The sequence below is a fragment of the Scyliorhinus torazame genome, chromosome 15 (genome assembly GCF_047496885.1).
Source record: "Scyliorhinus torazame isolate Kashiwa2021f chromosome 15, sScyTor2.1, whole genome shotgun sequence".
Lineage (NCBI taxonomy): Eukaryota > Metazoa > Chordata > Chondrichthyes > Carcharhiniformes > Scyliorhinidae > Scyliorhinus > Scyliorhinus torazame.
The window spans coordinates 164,329,584-164,354,286 of record NC_092721.1 but is presented as its reverse complement, the minus strand read 5'-3'; the positions used below and the strand labels follow the sequence as shown (position 1 = coordinate 164,354,286).

The 24,703-nt window shown below is 44.7% G+C and overlaps 1 protein-coding gene across 10 annotated transcripts in view; it reads left to right on the top strand.

Annotated features, from left to right (window-relative positions):
* supt20 (SPT20 homolog, SAGA complex component) overlaps positions 1–24,703 on the top strand; it is a 107,908-nt gene that overhangs the window by 78,223 nt on the left and 4,982 nt on the right. For all 10 annotated transcript variants that reach the window (XM_072477046.1, XM_072477041.1, XM_072477050.1 and 7 more), the window contains 3 exons: positions 3,043–3,197; positions 13,281–13,339; positions 24,535–24,630. In XM_072477046.1, coding sequence (XP_072333147.1) covers positions 3,043–3,197; positions 13,281–13,339; positions 24,535–24,630 — 310 coding nt within the window. The remainder of the gene's footprint in view (positions 1–3,042; positions 3,198–13,280; positions 13,340–24,534; positions 24,631–24,703) is intronic.

Sequence of the window (24,703 nt, the reverse complement as noted above, 5' to 3'; positions counted from 1 at the left end):
ATATTTCAGGTCGTTAGAAATTTCATCCAGCCTCATCAGAGGCTGCCTCACCTGAGTATTTTCCAGCATTTTCTTTTCGTATTTGTGATTTGCAGCATGCACAATATCTTGCTTTTTAGTTTGGTGCTCATTTTCTTGTATTAGTTTTCAAAACACTCAGTGGCCTCATTTCACCCTTTCTGAGCTATTTTATTTAGCTATACCTTCTCTCCACTCAATCCAACCTACCATCTGGCATTGATCATACAATCACTATGCATTTTTCCCCCCTACAGCCAATGATTATTTCCTGGGCTAAGTTCAAGAATCTTGTTTCAGACAGCATTTGCCAAGCTGCAACAAGCATGCTATTATGGAACATTGTTTGGATCAGTACAGACCTGCAGTTTGACAGTTTAATTTTACTTCAGGTGTTTAATCTAAACCAAGAAAAATGCGCTCTCCCTCCCGAGTAGCATGGTCTGCCCCTAATAATTCAGTGATCTTTTGCTAGAGAAAAAGATGCATTATCCAATAGTTCATCTCAAGCAATTATAATAAAACAGCCGAGACCTTTTCATGTAATTTCATAATCTACATTCCAATTAACAGATAATTTAAAATAGGCTATTTCAAAATTTTGCCTCTGTGGTTAGACTCCTGAAGTGTGAAAAGGATGCTGATTGAGGAAGGAAGTTAAATCACTTGCCTTGTACAGTCATCTTATTAAAGAAGTATTTTCCATAAAGTAAGACCTCTTTATCTATCCCATTTATCTCTCTTGCTAGAGATAAGGGCCGGGATTCTCTGATCCGAGCTTGCCCGCCACCACTGCCAGCGAGGGTGGAGAATTTGGCGCTCAGCCAAAATTCCATTCACTGCATCAGGAACAGAGAATCCTGCCAATGTGAATGGACAAAGAATTTCAATCCAGATTGCCAGGATGTAATCCGTATACTTGTCTTCTCAAAGACAGTTGTCATTCCATGTGTTATTTTATACAGTAAAGGAATGGTTAAAAAGCTCCATTTATATCAGTCGATTCTTAAAGGGACTTCATTTAGGTGATATTCTTTATTGGCAAATCTTAATTTTAAAAAATGATGACAGCCATACAAAGTGAGCAAAATTAATCTTATCTGAAAACAGCCCCGTGAATGTGTAACAATTTGTTTAATTGTACACTAACACTTGCACATCGATTGTATTGTTCTATGAAAAGTGTCTGTGTGGGTTTCCTCCAGGTGCTCCAGTTTCCTCCCACAAGTCCCAGAAGACGTGCTGTTAGGTAATTTGGACTTTCTGAATTCCCCCTCTGTGTGCCCGAACAGGCGCCGGAATGTGGCGACTAGGGGCTTTTCACTGGAGATTCATTGCAGTGTTAATGTAAGCCTACTTGTGACATTAAAGATTATTAAAAGAAATGTTACTTTTTAAATCGTAAAGTAATTTAGTAGATTTTATTCTTCCTATTTCCTAACAGTTCTCACATGTTTTCAGACTAAACTGATTTTGGAGAGTCAAAGTACACTATAAGAAGTGTCATCCAGCAAAGGCTACAATATAATGAAAGTATATTTGTGTTATTTATTTATGCATACGAGAACAAAGCTCAACCATCTGTTGTAGCATATTGGAAAGCCAATATTAGAAAGACTTGTGTACTTGATCAATTCCAGTATGTGTTTAATTTATTTATCACTATTCTTTAACCCTTTCTAATGCAAAGTTTTTCCAAACAATCAACTTTTTGAACAATTGAATCAGTTAAATCTTTTCCCCATCAGATTGATAACTGTTCACTAAGAGATAGTTTTAAATTTGCATAAATGCCATTGATTTTTATCATTCATGTTAAAACCGGAATTGTAACTAGAAATGAATATTATGAGTACATTTTGTCGTGAAGGAAAAAGAGAGCCTAGGAAGAGTGTTTCCAATGTATGTGGTTGTATTATACATTTTTTTTTAAGTACTCATCCCTTGAAACATATTGGTAAATAGTTTTCCTATCGGAGACTTAACTTTTTAACCTCCGTTCTCACCCAGAGCTGTTCTACTGATGTAGATTAAGCGTACAGTTAATTTCACTGAAATGGATGCTTGTACTTTGAACAGACCTGGATGCCTATTTAAAAGCATTTGATCTGCACATCAATTATGGGCACAACAGTACACAATCTAATACAAACTTTATGCAGTACTGTGCTTCCAGATTAACATCCCGGCCTTGACTTCCAATTAACAGGCCAGTATTCATCGGGTCTCCCTAACCCCCAACGTCACAATGACTGCAGAAGTCGCTGGAGGCTGAAGTAGTGAATCTCCATGGAGAAAGAAAATTGGTTTATAAAATAATGAGCTGCTCTTTCTAATTACTATAGATATACTTCTGTACATTATACACTTACAATTTCTGATCACTTAATGATCACAATAATTGATACCTGCATACTTTTTAAAATATTTTTTATTACCCATTTTTAATAATGTGCCATTCATGGCTGATGCAAGTGGTCATTTTAATTTGGCAGTACTATTAAAGTCAGGAGAGGCTTAGAATCTATTTGAGAAATTTGAAATGATCGTTTATAGAAATTGCTCACCCAATATTTTTCAAACCGAAAATAAATCTATATTTGAAAGACCCCTCTGAAATTTGGGGTAATTTGTGTTGCCTTTCCTGAATTTCTCTTTATTTCTTTTTCAAATGATTACAAGTAGACACAGTACTCCATGTGCAGTCTCAGTCATATTTTATTAAATGTTTCTTCTTGGTGTGGCACTGTGTGGTTCTAATTTCACATTTTAACATTTTTGCTGGCCTTTGCAACTGCTCCCCAACATACTTAGACTATTTGATCAGCTTTTACACAAGATGGTTTTCCTGGCTTATTTTTATGCCTGCCACAATTTATTTTCTGGGTTTGTAATTTCACGATTCTTCAGCTTTACAATAATTCTAGCATGTTTACCTTAAACCTTTTTTAAAAACTGATGTGGCCTAATGACTAAAATCAATCAGAAACTTAGGGATAATATATTTGTTTTGTCCCCCTTTAGTGGAGCACAGACATTGATGAGTGGTTCAAATCATATGCTGGGGAGTAATGCTGGAGCTATAACTCCTACAGGCATAAATCTAAGCAGCATTATACCACCAGCAGGACTGGTGCCAAGCTCCCTGCCAGCTGCCATGCAATCTGCAGCTCAAGCAGGTTAGTACTAAGTGAGAGACATGATTGATGAAGTATCTGAAGTATTTTAAACAATTACTATTAATCCAGCTTTGGTCTTTTATTTTGGTATACCTTAACTTTAGAAAAACCCCAAACCTCTAATCTTTCGAGAGAACTGAGTTAGTGAGATATAGGATGGAATTCTTCCATGGCCCTGCCAGCGATTTAATTGGCAGGCGGGGTGGGGGAGAATTTGGTGGGATTGCAAAAATCAGTTTCACGCCGGTGTGAATTTCCCACGGTATCGTCCGCTGATGCCTGCCATGGCAGATCAGGAAACCCACTGGAGGACAGCGTGAAACTGATTTGCATTCGCTAATGGGATGCAGATGAAGGCCCATCCAGAATCTTCCACCCATGCCTGATTCTTTGCGATGCCAGCCGGAAAACACGCTGGTGCAAAACACACCTGGAACAAGATGGTATGGAGATGTCGGGTCTCATCTGAACAATGCCTGGGGCTGCCTCGGGAGTTCATGGTGGAAGACGCCAGAAACCTTGGACCCCGGAAGACCACAGCAGCAATAGTGGGGGACAGTTACAGATGGATCTTCCAGATTCAGTGTCATTGAAGAGGTCCATCTTCCAGCTTCAGAATGTTTCTGGAGATCCCTCTTCATTTTCAGGAGGTCGATGTTCTTCAGTAGTGGGCCAGTGATGTTGGGCACCTTTTCAGTATGTCACCCGGGTATGATGGCAGACTTCGTGCCATAAGATCTGCCCTGCCATGGAATATGGCACAAAATACCTGGTTGCATAATTAATGAGATATGATGTGTTTCCCACCGGCCTCTGCAGCAGGAAACACTCCACATTCCTGCCCCCATCATAGGACTTAGTCCCAGATAGGAGAATCCTGCCTCCAAAGAAACATTCGTTAGCATTGTGTGAAAAATCTATTTTAAAAGAAAATTCCAAAATATTATTTTCAGCACACATGTAGGAAAGAAAAAAGCAATGTTCTTCATTGTAATGCCAGCAACCAATCCTATTCCCCCAAGGTAGCTGTATGGAAAACAAATGCAAGAGGCAAAAACAAACAAGTTGGATTCACTCAGCAGTTTTAACTAAATTATCCATTGCCATGTAATTCCAATATGCAATATTTTTGTTTGGTAAATGTTGGGCAGGATTCTCTGTTTGGGAGACTATGGGCCAGATTCTCCGAATCTGAGGCTTTGCGGAGGATCCGTGGTGTTTTACATGTACAGATATCAGCAGTGGCCCCTCACCGTGCTGCGACTGGTGAGGGGCTAGCAGCCCCACGTAAAACACCCGGCCTCCGCAAAATAAATGGCCGTGGTGCAGCGGTCACGCCATAAAACATGCGCCGGCTGTGCAGGGACTCACCCTGTCAGATAGTGTCCCCTGGACACCCCCCACCAGTCCTCCCAGCCCCCGCGGAAGCCCTCCCACCACCACCACCACCACCCCCCCCCCCCCCCCCCCCCCCCCCCCACCACCCCCGGGCCAGCAACATGGCTCCCGCCCGACTGGCGGCGCTGGACACAATCCGCAGTTGCCACACCGGGTTCCAGCACGGCTGGGACCAGAAGTGAACCGTGCCGTCGTAAACATGGCACATTGGGCGCGGAGCATTGCCGGGGGGGGGGGGGGGGGGGGGGTCTTCAGGTGACGTGCTAATGCTGTCCCAATGGCATGCGGCACGTGCCCCAATGACGTCGTTTCTGAGGGGATGGAGCATACGAAACCAGCGTCAAAAAGGCACTGCACCCGATTTTTTTTGCAAAAACGGATTCTCCGCCCAATCGGCGATTACAAAATCGACATCGGGAACCGGAAAATCTCTCCCTATGTTGTCCCGCCAGAGGTGATGTGGAACTGATTTGCGCCTCGAATCATGATGCAATTCAGTATCTTTCATCGTGCAAATTATGCATGGTGAGAAATATGAGGGACACCTGAGGGAATTTTGCTATCTGACCGCTATTCTGAGCAGGCAACCCAATACCGAGGTCCCGTGGCCAGACACCCCACTCCACATCGCAAAGCAGTCGCCCCCACCTCCCTGCATCACAAAGCAGCCCCCCACTCACAGATTTTCTGGGTGCTTTTCCCAAGTGTGGGGATGACCCAAAACCCCATCACGACCCCCTAAATAGGGAGATCCCCAAAGAGATCCCCTAAATAGGGAGACCCTGTAAATAGGAAGACCCCCTAACTAAAGGGGACCCCCAAACTAAAGCAACCCCCTAATAAAGGGACCCACCCCATGAGACTCCCTAACTAAAGGGACCCCTCCCCCCACAAATGAGACCACTGACTGGAAGCTAGAGAGTACCCCAAACAGGGGCAGTGAAAAAAATTACAGTTGTAAATTAACCTAAGCATACATCTGGCTCCAACAGAGGAAACAACATGGCCGGGATTCTTAGTTTCTGAGACTAAGTGCTGACGTCAACGCAGAAGTCGTGGACTTTCATGCCAGCAAAACTGGCACCGAACCTGGATCAATACAGCAACTGTGAAGGGGCTAGCATCAGCGTGACGTGAAACACAATCGATTCCGATGAAAAACGGTGCCGGGTTCTCTAGGTCCGTGATTGACACTTGGGAGGCTGACAAGCTGCAGCCGCATATACACATTACAATCCCCACACACACTCATCCCAGTCAACAAGCTGATACTGGGTTGTGCTGGAGTGCACCCAAACAATTGATGGGTCGGCTGGGACCAGAGGGTACGTAGGGGGTGGCCTGGGGCGACACCTCTACAATCTGTGGGCTGTCAGCGGCGTGCGCGGCTGCATTTCCGGCTGCGGCAATGGTGTTCAATATCCATCCCACCTGACCCCACAGCCCACCTCCTGGCCACACCCCCGCTACTCCCCCTGGCAAAAAGCCGCCCGGCCAGCGGCACAATTGTCAGCAAACTATGGCGATATTGGACACTTTCCGTACCTCCTCTCCCTCCCTCAGCAGCCACAATGCCGGTTTCACGATTTTTATAACCACAAGTGAACCGTGCCGTCGGGAACTTGGCCCATCGGAGGCGGAGCATTGCGGAGGCCCCAAAAAATATCGGGTCAGGCCCTCTAATGATATGCAAACGATGTCTACTGTACATGCATTCCGGACCGCATTGACGGCGCTGTCGATGTAACGGAGAATACCGATTTGGCATCAAATCGGCGCCCGCTGCGATTTTAGGGTCGGAAACTATTCTCCTGCCAATCGTGTTTCGTGATTTCATCATCAGCCAACGGAGAATCCCATCCCACTCCATTCCTAGAAAGGGAAAAGCCCTCAGATCCTTTATTTGCAAGCCATTCATTCATTTCTCTTAGTGGACTGTGACCGCGAGGCACCTTTAAAAGTTTGTGTGTTTTTCTGTTGGTGGGCTTGGCTTTACATTCGCTGTGGCCTGATTGCTGTTACAATCACAGCATGCAAAAAGGTGGTTCTTCACTTTTTTTAAAGGAAAACCCAGCAGTTCTATATCTGCTGTCCCCCCCACAAGCCAGGAGTCACACAGAATTTGAGGCATTTAAATGGGATCACATCGAGAAATGTTTGGGAAACACTTTAATTGATAGTGTAGACGGCAAGGTGACGCAGTGGTTCGCACTGCTGTCTAATGGCGCCGAGGACCCGGGTTCGATCCCGGCCCCGGGTCACTGTCCGTGTGGAGCTTGCACATTCGCCCCGTGTCTGTGGGTCTCTCCCCCACAATCCAATGATGTGCAGGATAGGTGGCTTGGCTATATCTTTTTATTAAAACAGTAAAAATATAGACAAGGCCAAATGGTACAAACACTAATTTTGTGTTGGAGAAACGGGGTACCCTCCCCTCTGTACCAACATACAAGGGGGGGTTAGGACACTCTGATTATTAAAACAGTTCACAACACAGTTGTACAAAAAAAAACAGTACAAGCTAAATTGCCTTTTAATTGGGAAAAAATAATTTGGTACTCTAAATTTATTTTTTTTAAATTGATCGTGGAGCCTACCTACCCAATCAACATTGAACAATGTTCACACATTTGCAAAATTACTGTTAAGGTTTAACTGCAATACAACATGACGAGCAGTGACACCTGATATGGATCCAATGCTGGCAACTCCTTAAACCTGTACAACTTGATGTGGAGTTGCCGGCGTTGGACTGGGGTGAGCACAGTAAGAAGTCTTACAACACCAGGTTAAAGTCCAACAGGTTTGTTTCAATGTCACTAGCTTTCGGAGCGCTGCTCCTTCCTCACCTGAGGAAGGAGCAGCGCTCCGAAAGCTAGTGACATCGAAACAAACCTGTTGGACTTTATCCTGGTGTTGTAAGACTTCTTACTGTACAACTTTGACAGGGAGGAAGGAAGCAAGGTCAGCATAAATTGATTTGTTTCATTTGTCAAACGGATATAACTTGGCTCAGTGGCATAGGTCTTGGGGCTTTGTTTAACATGAGAGTAGAGACTCCGAGGAACTTCCATCTAGCTGCTATGTTATCTTCATTTGTGTGCTCCAAATGTTGTTTTAGTGGAATCTGTCAAGCTAGACTGCACTCCATTCAAATATTGAACACCTTACTACGGTAATCAATTCTGTAAAATATGGACTAACTTGTCCTGGCAGGCATCGTTAACTTTCAAGAAACCTGGTGGACTTCCAGTGACAGCGGGCGGGAGGCAGCCGCACAGTGGAGAACTCCCGTTCGGGAACGGCATTTTTGGGGCTTTACGCCCGGTCCCAGGAGGCGGCAAAAGCAGGGAGAAGGCACAGAGGCGGCACAGTGAAGAAAAATGTCGAGGGTGAGCAAAAAAACGGCCGTAAAAAAAACAGCTGAAGGTCCGTCGGGGAATGGAAAGGTCACCGCAGGGTCACCAAGGAAAATGGAGGCTGGAGCACCAGGGGAGACCGCATTGCTTACGGCTGAAGAAATAACTACGGTGATGGCTGCGGAATTCGAAAGGCAGTTTACAAAATACATGGAGACAATGAGGAAGGAGATGAGAGAGGTTTTGAGTGTGCTGGTGGAGGAGGCGGTTTCCCCGGTGACGACGGCGGTGGCGAGCGCAGTGGCGGAGGTGCGAGAGCAAGGGGAGGCGCTGAAGGAAGTGGAGGAGACTTTATTGCAGCACAGTGATCAACTTCCCTCGATGGGGAAGGAGATGCAGAAGGTGATGGACATTAACAAGGATCTGCGAGGAAAAATGGAAGACCTGGAAAACAGATCCAGGCGACAGAATTTGAGGATTGTGGGGCTGCCCGAAGGAGTTGAAGGACCGAAGCCGACTGAGTATTTTGCCGCGATGCTGGCGAAACTATTGGGGAGGGGGAGGATCCCTCCCGATATGAACTGGATCGGGCTCATCGGTCGTGGAGGCCTGTACCAAAGGCGAGTGAGCCGCCAAAGGTAGTGACTCTGTGCTTCCGTAGGTACAGGGTGAAGGAGAAGGTCCTGTGCTGGGCCAAGCAGAAGCGGGTGGTGCAGTGGCCTGGAGCTGGTATACGTGTATACCAGGACTTTACGGTGGAGCTGGCGAGGAGGCGGGCTGCCTTCAACCGGGTGACGAGGGCACTGCACATTAGCAAGGTGCAGTGCGGCATTGTATATCCAGCGAAGCTGAGGGTGACTTACAAGCTCAAGGACTTTTATTTTGGAACGGCGGAAGCAGCGGAGGAGTTTGAAAAGGCAGAAGGACTGTGGCAGAACTGAGAAATGGCCATGTGCCGATGTAACCTCATGACTGTATTTTCTTCTTTTTTGTTTCACTGCGTGCGGGTGTATGGGCTAAAGGAGCCAATGTTGTATATATTTGAACAAGGGAAGTGATGGGACTTTCACTCGAAACAAGGGCTCTGGGGTGTAGGTGGATATGTGGGGTTTGTGTGCTAAAAGGGGATTTCTGGGCTTTCCTAGGGCCGGGCAAGGGGGAAAAGGACCCGGGCGGGAGCCTCCACGCTGGCCGGTTTAAGCCGGCCAGTGAACGGGAGTGAGGTGGGGGGAGGGGCTGCAGCCATCAGAGCCTGGCAGGACAGGGTCCGAGTGGTCTAGCCGGGGTGGAAAGTTGGGGGGGAAGGAACCGAGGTTGGGGGGAGGAGTTTTACAAGAGGCAGTGGACGGGAGGAGTTGGAGACTGGGGGGGGGGGGGGTTTACAACTCTTGGGTATCATGTACGGTACTCTTTCAGAGGTTGGATGGCGTTGAGTGTAGGGGGGCGGCGGGGGGGGTGGGGAGTGGACTCTATAGGTTAATGGTGACCATGGGCGGTCCCAGACTCCTTTTTCTTTTTCTCCTTTGTTTCCACCGTGGGAGGGTTGGTTTTGTTGGATGCATATATTGACAGGTGGGCCGTTGTTTGGGTGGTGGGAGGATGGGATCGTTGGTATTGTTAAGGGGATTGATTTTGTATTTGTTACCATTTACTGTTTGTGGGTGGGGTGTAAATTTTGAAGGAAAATGTGAAAATGGAGAATAAAAACATTTTTTTTAAACTTTCAAGAAACCTTTTGAAGCAGTGCTATGTATTATGGGGGCTTCAGGAGTTAAACTATGAATACAGGTTGCCTGGACTAGGCTTGTATATATTCGAGTGTAGACGATTTGAGGTGTGATCTAAATTAGGTGTTTACAATGATAAAGTTTCATTGGGTAAATACAGAGAAACTGTTTCATCTGGTGGATGAGTTCTAAGGAAAGGAGCATAACCTTAAAATTCGAACTGGACATTTAGGAGTGAAATTATAAAGCACTTTGATATACGCAGAATTGTGGAAATCTGAAACCCTGACCATCAAAAGGTTAATTTAAATTTTCAAGACACAGACCAATAGATATTTTTAGATGAGGGTATCCAGAGATATGGATATCTGAAGGTAAATGAAGTTGAGGTACAGGATGGGGCTTAAAAAACTATACCTTCTCCAGTCTTCCAACGAGTTGATCAGACCAGACAACTTCCTTCCCTCCTTGTCTGCAGGAAGAGAGGAAAATCTAATGCATGAGTCATTCCAGTCCAGGCACCCTCCATCTCAGTAGCACAGGCCTAGCAGCTGTCTGACTTGGTGCTTCCTTAACTTGAACAGTTAAAATTTAATGCAGCGTTTTCATTTTTTGTTTCCAGCTGTGAAAGGTGCCCAGTAAAGTTCATTGGCCACTCAGATAATTAACTGCAGTGTTTTTGGTAGTTGTGTGTGTCTGGGAAAATATCGAAATCAAGTGAATAATCCCTAGCTTAATAATGCAAGACTCAGAAGTTCCATTTTCCAACTTGACTAGAATTCAAGTTAAGCCATATAAATTTTCAGAAATCTTTCAAGTACTTGATGCTGTCAGACTGGCTTTCAAATGATGTAATTTGAAAGAGCTATTTAAGTCTGTTCAAATTTCTAATGCCTGACTGCATAGCTTGCCTAAACTGACAAAATTAATAAAATGTAAAGTTTTTAATGTCCTGCACAAAATCTGAATCCAGATTGAATAATGATCCACTTTCTTCGGCTGACATTGTGGGTTTCTTTTTTCAAAAACAATTATTTGGGCTGCTAATTTTATTGGTAAATATAACACTTCTGGCAGCATAAGGGACACTGGTCAGAAGTGGCACTCACTTAATTTGTGTCCCAACATGTTTCTGAATTCTTAGCTGCAACTTTATTTGATGCTACATATTAAAATACTTTTGGGGCGTCACGTGATGTAAAGCGCAGGAGCAGCTGCGTTTCCGCAAGCTCATGACCTGCTCCGTCTTTGAACTCCATTTTTAAAATCCATTTACGCATTTCTTTTGTCTTTTTCTGGCAGATAGCTTTTACTTTGTCCTGAGATTTGCTGTTCAATATTTCAGCACGATTGCGTTGAGACAAAATGCTTAAATCCTCATTGATTTGTGGCAGCTGGAAGAGTTGGGGTGGGGCTTTCTCATTAATGATGCAGCTGCTTTTGCGAGACTTTCCGCTCTGACGGAGTTCCGACGGAGGATAGCTGCTCACGATGTTAATCCGTTTGGATGTGGCGGCTCTGCAGTGCAGGTTGTAAAGGTCCCATTTCAAGAGTTTTTATGGAGGCATTTGTAGCGCACGAGGAGGCACTAATAACAGAGAGAGCACTGTCCTTGGTGGACGAGGGAGAACATTTAATCCTGTTTCCGAGACCTGGGGTTAGTTCGGCCCTCCGACCCTTGATCTTATGTTGTCCTGTTCCTGATGTCAGTCAAGAGGGATTTGGGATGAGTGTGCCCGCTGGGTACCCCCCCCCCCCCCCCCCCCCCCCCCCGGTGCCTGGCTTCGGGTGAAACAGCAGGCTGGATGTAATGAGGTTTCGTACTTCGATCCTTGGAAGATCCTGAAGATTGCTCACCATCTTTGATCCTGCCTTGTCCTTGATTTTTGCTTTCTTCCTGTGCCAGTGAAGAAGTATTTATCCTGATAACTGCCTCGCATCTCAGTTGGTATCCTGGACTTTGCTCCCTGATAATTATGTTGCTGTCTGCTTATGTTCTTGACTTATTTGCTTGCAGGGAAGTGAATTCTTTCGTGTGATGTCCTGCACTGCTGACTATCCTAATTTAATAAGTTTATATCATGTTAAGCTGAATTATGATTTCTGCATAGTGTCTTTATCCTAATGTATCATGGGATGGAAGACGAGCAGAGCCGGAGGGGTGGAGGGTTTGGGTTGTTCTGATCAGTTCTTAATTGATAAATTCTTGATTTCTCGAGGAATTAATGGCTATGGAGAGAGAGCGGGTAAATGGAGTTGAAATCAGCCATGATTGAATGGTGGAGTGGACTCGATGGGCCGAATGGCCTTACTTCCGCTCCTATGTCTTATGGTCTTATGGTCCTCGCTATGTTTGAGGAAGGCTCCCTTAGTGAGAGCTAATCTATTTTTGGCTGTGCCTTTTTTTCCCTCAGATCAAGGCGGACTGTGTATTCTGTTGAGGATTGGGGTTTGTTGGACACCCCTTTAGGGGTTGCTGGTCGTTTCTCCTGATGTGGATCTCCCTCTTTGACTGTTCTAATTTCTGTCAGGGCTCTTGTGATAGAGATCGGGCTAAATCGTAATATCTTAGCATGTGGTTTGTGGATCCGAGGGGTTAGTTCTGACAGTTCTTGTTCTTCAACATGAACTTTGGTGTCATGGACACTCAGATACGGACCTACGTTGACCTTTCGGTGGTCCAATCCTTTCTTCGCTTGAGTGCTCCTGGTTGGGGGGGGTGGGGGTGGGTCCCGCAGTCCGTGGCGGGGGTCCCGCAGTCCGGGGCAGGGGGTGCTGCCCAGTCTGGGGATCATTTTGACAGCGCTCCAATCCTGGAATGGGTTTCCTCCCATTTTACGATGGGATTGGGACTAGTTTATATTCCTTTTAGTTCTTGGCACCACAATATGCTATTGTCCTCTTGAGGGCGGTACGGGTGGTCCAGTGATGTGTTTTGTTGTTTGATATGGGGCTGGGATTATGGAAGTTCGAATTCTTCCTCTTGGTTCTTGTTCTCGCTCTCTTTTTATATCTTCTATGGGAGACCCTAGGCTGGGTATTAAGGTTTGGTTGTGCCCGGTTCTCTCATTGTCTTTGTTTTTGTTATTTTGCCATCTCGAAGGTATAGCATGGCTGTCTGTTCCAGTGCATATGGAGAAGAGTTTGAATTACACTGTAAGAGTTTGTCGATTCCCCTTCGCACTGGCGTTCTCGGGTATTGTTTTATTCTTCTGGCATTTTGTTTAGTAGCTATGGGTGATATATAGGTCTATAATGTTGCCTGTATTCTGTTTTGATGCAGACAGGTCATTTTTCCGTAGAAGGAACATGTTGGAATTTTGACCCTTCTTCATCTGGTCTTATTTTTTTTCAGTTGTGTAACTACTTTTATTTTGTGCTGCATTTGTACATTGATATCTATAGCTATCTTTCTGCTTTTGTTTGATGCAAATTTAAATTGAGAATCCCCAAAATAGACGTTATAAGTTTTTTCTAAGTCGTGAATTGTATATGGTGTGGATTATGACCACGATCTTTGTACCTGAACATAAATAATGATTTTGAATCAAATTATAATATAATTCACAGTAACTAATATGTTATTGTTTTCTTTCCAGGTAGCTCATTTGTTGGTTTAAAAAATACTCCTGGTTTCCGACCTCTGAATTTACTTCAGGTAGGATTCTTTATTACAGCATATCCTGTATTATTTTTTCATTGTCATTTAAAGTCAACCTCCCTGCTCTGGTTCACAGATAATAGTTGTCTGTGATGTTTCATTCTGTATCTCCTTGCCATTTTTGAAATATGGAACATCACATGTTTATAATGGCAAGTAGAGCTTTAATTCTGCTCAAGGTCAGCCCACAACTTCAGAATTCAGCAGCACCAACATAAATTAGACCCTGTAAATCTCTCAACTAAAGTTGATTTGGACATTTGCCAGTTCAAACTGAGAACAGGATTCATTCCCCAGTTACAACCACTATTTCCCCCCCGCCCATTATTCCCAACTAAAATTAATTTTAGTAATTACGCACATCTGGGCGGCACAGTAGCACAGTGGTTAACTGTTGCTTCACAGCGCCAGAGACCCGGATTCAATTCCTGGCTTGGGTCAGTGTCTGTGTAGGTTTCCTCCGGGTGCTCCAGTTTCCGCCCTCAGTTTACCCGAACAGGCGCCGGGGTGTGGTGTCTAGGGGATTTTCACAGTAACTTCATTGCAGTGTTAATGTATGCCTACTTGTGACACTAATAAAGATTATTATTATGTACAAAATGTGTAAAGTGTCTCTGAGCATGTAATGTAGATAAAACCATTTTTTTCAACATCTGACACCAAATCTAATAATAATAATAATATCCACACAGTGACCCCAGCCGGGAATCGAAACGGACCTGGCGTTATAGAGCAACAATGCTAACCACTGTGCTGCCATGCCACCCTAGCTGGCATTGTATACAGTTCTCTCTAGGGTAAAATTCCTTTTTCATCAAAACTGATTTGTAACGCCTCAGTTTTATAGTAGCTCATGTCGAAATTAAAATCAGCATGACACTCCACTCTTAAGAAGAATCTAATATTTGCTGCCAGCTCTTGGGAATTCTGAATTTAGAGATGGGCACTGAAGTTGAACTAAATTCATCCTTCATTTGAAACAAGAAATTTTCTGTATCATGCACATTGAAGGTGCCAATTAATATATTGTGTAGATTTTGCATCAACCTTTTTTTATTATTCCTATTGAGAATCATAGAATCCCTACAGTGCAGGAGGCCATTCGGTCCATCAGGGCTGCACTGACCCTCCAAAAGAGCACAATACCTAGGCCAATGCCCCGGCTCTATCCCTGTAACCCCACCTAATCTTTGGACACCAAAGGGCAATTTATCATGGCCAATCCACCTAACCAGCACTTCTTTGGATTGTGGGAGGAAGCCAGAGCGCCCGGAGGAAACCCACACAGCCACGGGGAGGACGTGCAGACTCCATACAGTCACCCAAGACCGGAATTGAACCCGGTTCTCTGGTACTGGAAATTTGTTGGAATCATCCATCAGTAAGACAACAGATCTTTCCGTACTGCCAAGTTCATCCAACAAAGGCAGGCAAAACCTATAAGTAGTATGAATATTAACAATAGTAATTTTTGGACTAGAAACAGAAACGGCATTGGTGGCAAACTGCAGGAGATAAAGTAACTAAAGATTTGCGGGCTGCATACAATTTAGGCAATACCGCGAACAATACAATAATAATATATCACACGGATTTTTAGAAGATAAATTGTTTTAAATAACAATTGATTTTTCTTTGAAACTATAACAAAAGCTGAGAAATTACTAAAATGGAGGTGGCACAGTGGTTAGCACAGCTGCCTCACAGCATCAAGAACCCGGGTTCGATCCCGGTCCCAGGTCACTGTCCATGTGGTTTGCACATTCTCCCCGTGCCTGCGTGGGTCTCACCCCCCAAAGATGTACAGGGTATGTGGATTGGCCATGTTAAATTGTCCCTCAATTGGAAAAAAACGAATTGGGTATTATAAAAAAAAATTTTAATTAAAGATATTACTAAGATAAAGAGCACCAATTGATCTGTATATATGTGTATATGTATCATCACAATCACAGAATTGTTATAGCACAGGAGGCCATTCAGCCCATTGTGTCTGGGCCTGTTCTCCGAATGAGCAATTCACCTAGTGTCATCTCTCCAGCCTCTCCTCATAATCCTTCACTTACTTGTTTTTTTCCGATAATAATCCAAATCCCTTTTAAATGCCTCAATTGAACCGGCCTCCGCCACACTTAAGGCAGCACATCCCAGACCTAAATCATTTGCTGCATGAAAATGTCTTTTCTCATGACCTCCATTGCTACTTTTGCCAATTACCTTAAGTCTGTGCTCTCTGGTTCCCGATCCTTTCACCAATGGGAACAGTTTTTCCCCATCGCCTCTGTCCAAATCCCTCATGATTTTGAATACCTCTATCAAAATCTCAGAAATCTAAATATTATATATAATCAATTCTTTCAGAGATACCTTGTTTACACGGCTTTTAAATTCGTTGTTGAGATCCTAAATCCAAAACATTTACCTCTTAAATATTTACCAAAAGATAACAGTTTCTGTCAAAGGTTCAAATTTAGGACTTCCGGTGGCGGCTATGAAGGAGTAAGTCGCACATTTGGTGGCTCCTGCACTGGTCGGCCTTTTGGCCCTTTCCCCTTTTTTTCTACTGGACTTGAATTGTAAAACGGATGTTAGTGGCAATTGTTTACTGAATTCCCACTTCGTTGCATGGAGAGAACGACTAGAAGTGTTCGTAAGGGCAGAAACAAAAAGATAGAACATAGAACATAGAAAAATACAGCACAGAACAGGCCAGAGAAGGCTTGGGCTGTAGCTGCAACAGAAGACAGCATGGCAGAGGTTCGGACCTCTGGCTTGTCGACCCAGCAGTCTATGGAGCAGCTGATGCAAGTCATTCAGGAAGGCTTGCAGAAACGGGACTGCTTGCACCTGATAAAAGAGTCAATTGAGCAGTTGGAGTATAGATTGGACGCCCAGGATCGGGCAATCCAGAAGGTGGAGAAGGCGCTGGCTGAGCAGGAGGAACATCAGACTGCAGTGGAGCTGGAGGTGGGGATGCTGAGGGATCAGCAGAAGAAGCTCCTGGAGAAGGTGGAGGACCTAGAAAATAGGTCCCGCCGACAGAACCTAAGAATCGTCGGGCTCCCGGAGTGATCCGAAGGAACGGACGCTGGGGCATACATCGCAGACATGTTTGTGAAGCTGCTGGGGGATGGGGCATTCTCCAAGCCCCTGGAGGTGGATAGGGCTCACAGAACAGGAGAGCAGGCTTCAACCAGATCAGGTCAATTCTTTTTAAGAAAAAGGTGAAGTTTGGACTGTTATACCCAGCCCGTCTGTGGGTCACGCATGAGGATCAGCACTTCTACTTCGAGTCGCCTGAGGACGCGTTGGACTTTGCGAAAAAGACAGGGCCGGTGATGGATTGAGAACTGTTGAACTTGGCTGCAACGTTCATGTTTTTGTTTTTTCTTTTTGTTTCTGTTTTTGTAAAAAGATTCCCGTTTTGCGTTTCATGGAGGTTGTTTGCGTTGATTTAGAACCAGCGGTAGAGCTGAGTGAATTACGGTTTACATTTGCACTGTTGGGGGATGGAGCGTTGCTTGTTTTGATCTTGGTGCTTTTCTGTTGGGCAATTGTGTGGGGATTGTTTGATGGTGGAGTTTGTTTGTATGGGGGGGGGGGGGGGAGAGAACAATCTGGCGCCGGGGATGGGGGCCACCAAGCTAGCTGGGTGAGCTAGCTCTCGGAAGCGCAGTGGGGGATGTGCATATGTTTGGTTTAGTAAAGGGTTGGGCTACAGGGTGTTGTTACTAGGGGGGGGAGCGGGGGTGAATGTTCTGCTGACGAGGGAGGGACTTGGGATGAGGGACAGTGAAGAGGTTGGGGGCGGGGGCTGACTGGGGATGGACCGGTGGACGTACGGAGCACGGGCTGGAGGCGGGCCTAAAAAAGGGGATGGCTGATCAGCGGAGGGGGAGGGCAATGAGTCCCCCAACTAGGCTGATCACCTGGAATGTTCGAGGGTTAAATAGCCGGTCAGAAGGGCACGTGTATTCGCGCATCTTAGGGGATTGAAGGCGGACGTGGTAATGTTGCAGGAGACGCACCTTTGAGTTACGGACCAGGTTAGACTGAGGAAAGGCTGGGTCAGTCAGGTCTTTCACTCGGGACTCGATTCAAAGACTAGAGGGGTCGCGATCCTGACCAATAAGCGGGTGGTGTTTGAGGCAGGCAGAATAGACTTGGACGTGGGAGGTCGGTACATTATGGTCAGTGGGAAGCTGTAGGTGGTATTAGTAAAGGTGTATGCGCCAAATTGGGATGATGTGGAGTTTATAAAGAGGATGCTGGGGAAGATACCGGACCTGGACTCGCACAGGTTGGTCATGGGAGGGGACTTCAACACATTTATGGACCCTGGCTTGGGCCGCTCAAGCTCGAAAACGGGCAGGGTGCCAGCAATGGCAAAGGAACCAAGGGGGTTCACGGAGCTGATGGGGGGGGGGGTGGATCCATGGAGATTTGGGCAGCCGAGGGTGAAGGAGTTCTCCTTCTACTCACACGTGCATAAAGTATATTTCCGGATTGATTTCTTTCTTTTGAGCAGGGCCTTGCTGGCTGGGGTGGTGGACACGGGGTACTCGCCGATTACAATCTCAGACCATGCTCCGCACTGGGTTGACCTGCAGGTTAGCAAAGACAGTAACCAGCGCCCGCACTGGAGGTTGGATGTGGGACTTTCGGCAGATGAAGGGGTGTGCGAGCGGCTGAGGAAATGTATTCAGAGCTACCTGCAGGTCAATGACATGGGGAAAATTTCAGCAGTGGTGGTGTGGGAAGCACTGAAGGCGGTGGTCCGGGCCCATAGGGAGAAGGTGGACAGGGCGGAGACGGACCGACTGGTAAAGGAGTTACTACAGATTGAGAGGAGGTATGCGGAGACCCCAGAGCTTTTAAGGGAACGGCGGAGGTTACAGGCGGAGGGAGGGCGGTGGAGCAGCTGAGCAAGGCGAGGGGGGCGATCTATGAACATGGAGAGAAGGCCAGAAGAATGCTTGCACAGCAGCTTAGGAAGAGGGAGGCAGCTAGGAAGATAGGGAAAGTAAAGGATGGAGATGGGAACCTGGTTGGTGATTTAGTACGGGTGAATAAGGAGTTTAGGGATTTCTGCAGCAGGCTGTACAGGTCGGAACCCCCTACGGGCCGGAGGGGATGAGGCACTTCTTGAAGGGGCTGAATTTCCCAAAGGTGGACGGGGAGTGGGTAGAAGGGCTGGGGGCCCCAATCGGGCTGGAAAAGATAGTGGAGGGCTTGCAGGCGGGTAAGGCCCCGGGTCCGGACGGGTACCCAGTGGAGTTTTATAAAACGTTCTCGGGGATATTGGGGCCGGTGCTGTTGAGGATGTTCAACGAGGCAAGGGAAAGAGGGGTGTTGCCCCCGACGATGTCACATGCAACGATTTTGCTGATTCTTAAGCGGGACAAGAACCCGGAGCTGTGTGGGTCCTACAGGCCGATCTCCCTGTTGAATGTAGATGCCATGTTGCTGGCCAAACTCATGTCCAGAAGGATCGAGGATTGTGTTCCAGACGTTATTGGGGAGGACCAGACGGGGTTTGTTCAGGGCAGGCAGTTGGTGGCCAATGTAAGAAGGCTGTTAAATGTCATCATGATGCCCCCGGAAGGTAAGGAGTTGGAGGTAGTGATCGCAATGGATGCAGAAAAGGTTTTTGATCGGGTAGAATGGGACTATCTGTGGGAGATACTGGGACGATTCGGATTCGGGCGGGGCTTTATTGACTGGGTCAGGTTACTGTATCAGGCTCCTGTAGCACGTGTACGGACGAATAGGACAACATCGGACTATTTCAGACTGCACCGGGGGACAAGACAGGGATGCCCCCTCTCCCCACTCTTGTTTGCGCTGGCTATAGAGCCGTTGGCAATTGCTCTGAGAGCCTCAAGGAGCTGGAGAGGACTGGTCCGGGGGGGGGGGGGGGGGGGGGGGCGGTGGAGCACAGGGTTTCACTCTATGCGGATGACCTGCTTCTGTATGTTTTGGACCCAATAGAGGGGATGGAAGAAATCATGAGGACTCTAGGGGAATTTGGGTGGTTTTCGGGGTATAATCTTAATATGGGAAAGAGTGAGATGTTTGTGGTCCAGGAGAGGCGACTGCGAGAGCTGCCGTTTAGGTTAGTAAAAGGAAGCTTTAGGTACCTAGGCATCCAAGTGGCGCGGGAATGGGACCGGCTGCATAAATTGAATCTGGCCCGGCTGGTGGACGCTGGTGAAGACGACGGTCCTCCCGAGATTCCTATTTGTATTTCAGTGTTTCGCCATCTTTATTCCGCGGTCCTTTTTTAAGGCCTTGAATATGAGCCAGCAAATCCAAAGTGGAAAAACTTGAATTATTGTTTCCTCCCTGAGGTAGTGATCATTGGTTTCCTGACTGTCATTGATTAAACAAAAATTCAGTTCCTTTTAGGATGCTGTGATGGCATGTTTGCTGGCAGGCAAAATATTTTAATTCTTTATATATTGTCATTTAAAGGTTCTAAAATGTATTGATCGCAAGCAAGTGTACATAATTTATAAGAGGCAATGTATACATGTACAGAGGAAACATGACTGTTTTTGATATTTATTGCCGTTATTGGCGCATATAAATATATCTAATTTATTTCAACATTTGGTTAGAGGCACACAATGTTCGAGTTTTTTCAAAATATAACTTGTAAGTTCCTTGTACACTTCAAAAAATGCATTTCCTCAGTGACATTTCCGTGAATAATAATCATCGCTTATTGTCGCAAGTAGGCTTCAATGAAGTTACTGTGAAAAAACCCTAGTCGCCACATTCCGGCACCTGTTCGGGGAGGTCGGTATGGGAATTGAACCCGCGCTGCTGCCTTGTTCTGCAATAATAGTTACACCTCAAATTTTGGCAAACAAAAGAATGCACATTGCACACTGAATGATGGCAGAACCCAAGACAAGGCTTCAACCAGTGCCAAGTTAATGATCCAATCTTGCCGCCCCTCGAGGTTCTCAGCACCCGACACCAGTCTTCAGCCAATTCAATTCACTCCACGTGATATGAAAAAAAGGCTGAGTACACCAGACACAGCAGAGTCTACAGGCCCTGGTAACATCCCAGCACTAGTATTAAAGTTTGTGCCCCAGAACTATTCGCACATCTAGTAAATCTGTTCTTGTACAGCCACAGCATCGGCATCTACCCAACAATGTGAAAAGTTGCTCAGGTGTTTACTGTCCACAAAAAGCAGGGCAAATCCAATCTGGCCACTCACTGGCCCATCAATCTACTCAATCATCATGGAAGGGTAATCAATAACACTATTGAGCAGCACTTACTCAGCAATAATATGCTCAGCAGTGTTTAATTTGGGTTCTGCAAAAAACATTCTATTCCAGGTCTCATTAAAGCCTTGGTCCAAACATGGATAAAAGTTGAATTCTAGTGGTGAGGTGTGAATGGCTGCCCTTGACAGCTATTGACCGAGTGTGCGTTAAGCAGTCCTAAGTTACATACATAAAAGATAGGAGCAGGAGGAGACCTTTTGGCCCTTCGAGCCAGCTCCGCCGATCATGGCTGATCATCCAACTCAACAGCCTAATCCTGCTTTCTCCCCATAGCCTTTGATCTCATTCTCCCCCAAGTGCTAAATCTAGCCGCCTCTTGAATATATTCAAAGTTTTAGCATCAACTACTTCCTGTGGTAATGAATTCCACAGGCTCACCACTCTTTGTGTGAAGAAATGTCTCCTTATATCTGTCCGAAATGGTTTACCCTTTCAGGGTATCAGGGAAAACCCCTGGTTAGAGTCATAATTAATATAAGGAAGATGGTTCTGGTTGGTAGAGACCAATCATCTCAGCACCAAAAAATTATTGCAGGACTTGCTCAGGGAAGTATCCTCTGCCCAACCATCTTCAGCTGCTTTATTAATGACCTTCCACCCACCTTTTTGTTTCCCTCCCCCAATTTATATTAGTAGAGTGTATAATAATAGGTAATTTACTACGAAGATAAATTGAGTATTTTTATACGGTCCACAAGGATAATAGAATGAAACATTACAATTCCAATTGGTTACTGTAGATGATCTTGCAAATGCGCAAACAGCACAGCACCCACATGTTTTCACCAATCATTTGATTATGCATGTGTATACCTAGAAGCTCTTAATTTCATGCATTTTAAGCAGTTAAATAGCATTAAATTATAAGAATTTAGTTCACTCTAAACACTGTGGATGAATTAAAGGTTATTGTTTCTTCCTCAATTCCTGCCATTGGGCATTTGTTTTGTACATATTTCATATGCATTATTCCATGTCTATCCTCAGCAATTTCCTGTTTCTTACAGTTCTTTGGATTTAACTTTCTCTTGCATTATCTTTGTTGTGAACTTATTCCTGGCGTGATGAACTTGAAGTAAAATGTAGATTCTCTTTGCAAAATTATACATTTTTATACCTAACAGTAGTAGGACTAAACATAGAACATAGAAAATACAGCACAGAACAGGCCTTTCGGCCCACGATGTTGTGAACATGGCTTGCTTAGTGATATCCTGCACTATTTTTGCTTTGGTTCCAAGAAATCTTCAGAATATGTTAATCGATTGATTTTGTTTGCTTTTTTGTTTTATCTTTGGGGCTACTGGGAGCTGCCCAAACACAATCAAATATATTGTTTATTAAATACTGTTTGTAATATGCTGGTTAATGTAGGAGTAGCAAAATAAGGCAGGATAATGCATGGCTGTAGAAATGGTACAAGAGGGAGGGCTACAGATTCCTCAGGCAGCAGTGACCTCATGTCCTGGGTCCAGTGTACTTGTGGAAAGATTAACTAATTCTATTGGGTACGGTTTAAACTAATTTAGCAGGGGAGGAGCAGCAAAATGAAACATTGGCGAGGTGAAAGAAGTTGCAGGGCGGACTCGGAGAGACACACCATGTTGGAATGGAGAGGAGTAGAAATGGGAATACAAGATGGATACGGGATAGGTTTGAAGTATATGTGCACAAATGCACAGAGTGTGATAAATAAAGTTGATAGTTGCAGGTACAAGCTATTGAAGAGACCTACCTCAAACACAGGGAGCATCAGGAACTTAATATTCCAGGTTACAAGGTATTCAAAAAGGATATGGAAGGGGGGGAAAAAAGAGTATTGCAAGATTGATCAAAGGTACCGTCAACTTTTACAGAGATTTATTTTATCTGACCTTGCTCTCTAACTCAATAGATCCACTTTGGTTCTGACAAGACTTTAACCAGCTACAGCAAAAACAGAAGTTTATTTTTACAAGTAAAAAGGTATATTTATCAAATACGACTGACATTCACAAACTTTGTTTGGGTGATCAAGGCAGGTAGAAGTGTGAATCTCCCTCAGGTTCCTGAACTGACAACAATTTCTCAAATTCTTGACGCAGGGAGCATTCAGTACCTCCATAACCATAGTCCAATTTGCAAGCAACAAACTGACTCCCGAATCCCACTTTTAATCTTGAATTAGCACCTCATCTCAAATCAGACTTGTTGTAATTAGTCTATTGGTCATTTGTTGTTACTGGGTTAATTATTGGATTTCGTCATTTATATACATTGCTCCATAGAGCAGAACAATGAGATGGTTTGTTATCTTTTATCTGAATTTAGACAAATTTTCATTCATTCGTCAAACGGACTAATGATGCCCATTTTCCCTTCGGTATCTGAGTGCTCTCTGTTCCCTTGGACAATACTAACAGCAGCAAATTAATTTTAAACTTCAAACATGAGAATAGAAAGCTTTGGATAAAGGGAATAATTTCAATATTTTTAGATGAGACAGAACTCTGAAAAGTAGTAAACACGTAGGATAGACACACACCTCCGGAGGACAGAGGCAGACTGGTGAAATGCGCAGGCACATGACAGATGCAATTTAATGTAGAGAAGTCTGAAGTGATGCATTTTGATTGGAAGACTGAGAAGAGCAAATATAAGCTAAATGGTACAATTTTAAAGGAGGTGGAGGAACAGAGACACCTGGGACTATATGTGTCAAGTCTTTGAAGATGGCAGGACAAGTTGAGAAGGTTGTTCTTTAGAGTTAGTACATTGTATTCACTGCTCACGATGTGATTTCTACATCGGGGAGAGCAAATAAAGATGGGGTAACCGTTTTATGGACCATCTCCAACTAGACTGCAAGCATGACTCTAACTTTCCAGTTGCCTGTTATTTTAATTTTCCATCTTTCTTCCAATCTGATCTGTCTGTTATTGCTTTCTGACATACTGCTTTTTCAATGCTAAATGAGCATAAAAACTATGCTGGATAATGATTGTTGAGACCTTGGAATTAAGTATTTTTCCCCAAGGAGCTGACTTGCTGCGGTGACATCCCATAGAAGAAAGTTCTGTTGGTCATAGCAGGCCTACTGTGTTTTAGCCAAGTGACGGTGCTCAGGTGTTGCTCCCCTGGCTGAGCTTATTCAGCATAGACTAAAATACTGCAGCCTTATGGTGTACAACAGTATTCCAATTAAGCCTTGAGGAAACCTCCAAACCTCCAGCCAGTCCACAAACATGACCCCAAACTAACAGTTGCATATCATTTTAATTCCCTACTTTGCTCCCACTCAGATCTTTTTGTCCTCGGCTTCCTGCTATGTTCCAATGAAGTTAGACGCAAGCTCGAGAAACAGCACCTCATCTTTCTGGCTGAGCACCTTACAACCTTCTGGACTGAACATGGAATTCAACCATTTTAGATCAAAACTGTGCCTCCTTGTGCTTCCTTTTTCGTTACTGGTTTGTTTCTTTTCCTTGCTTTCAGATGGCAGCTGTTCATGTTGCTGCCATTCACATCTCTTCTAGACATATCTTTAGTTTCTTTACTTGTTTCATTACTACTTACTCCCTTTGACTTTGCAGCATGAACTCTTGTCATTTAATCTCACCAACCCTCCTTCCCTTTTGTTTTTTTCCCCACCCTCCCAGTTGCTTAAAACCTATTACATTCTGATGAAGGGTCACAGACCTGAAAGGTTAGCTGTCTACAAAGGTTGCCAGACCTACTGAGTGTCACTTACAGGCACACTTGGAATATAAATTGTAACAGATTTGTTTTTCTATGTTAGTTCTTAAAACATTGTGCCAAAAAGGGTGTAGTTATAGAGATAATATAATGTAATCCAAATTTAGATAGCGGTTTTGTCTTTATTTTACATTTTTAATCCTATCCCAGCTGTCAAGTTGCCCGCCAGTGATCTTCAATCCACTACAGCAGCAACAGTCATCCCAGCAGTCTGCAACTTCCAGCCCTCAACAGCAGGGAGAACAGGTGCATTTTTCTTTACATGTTACAAAGCTAGTAAATTGAGTCACTGAGCAGACTGCAGGACACAGCCGGAGAA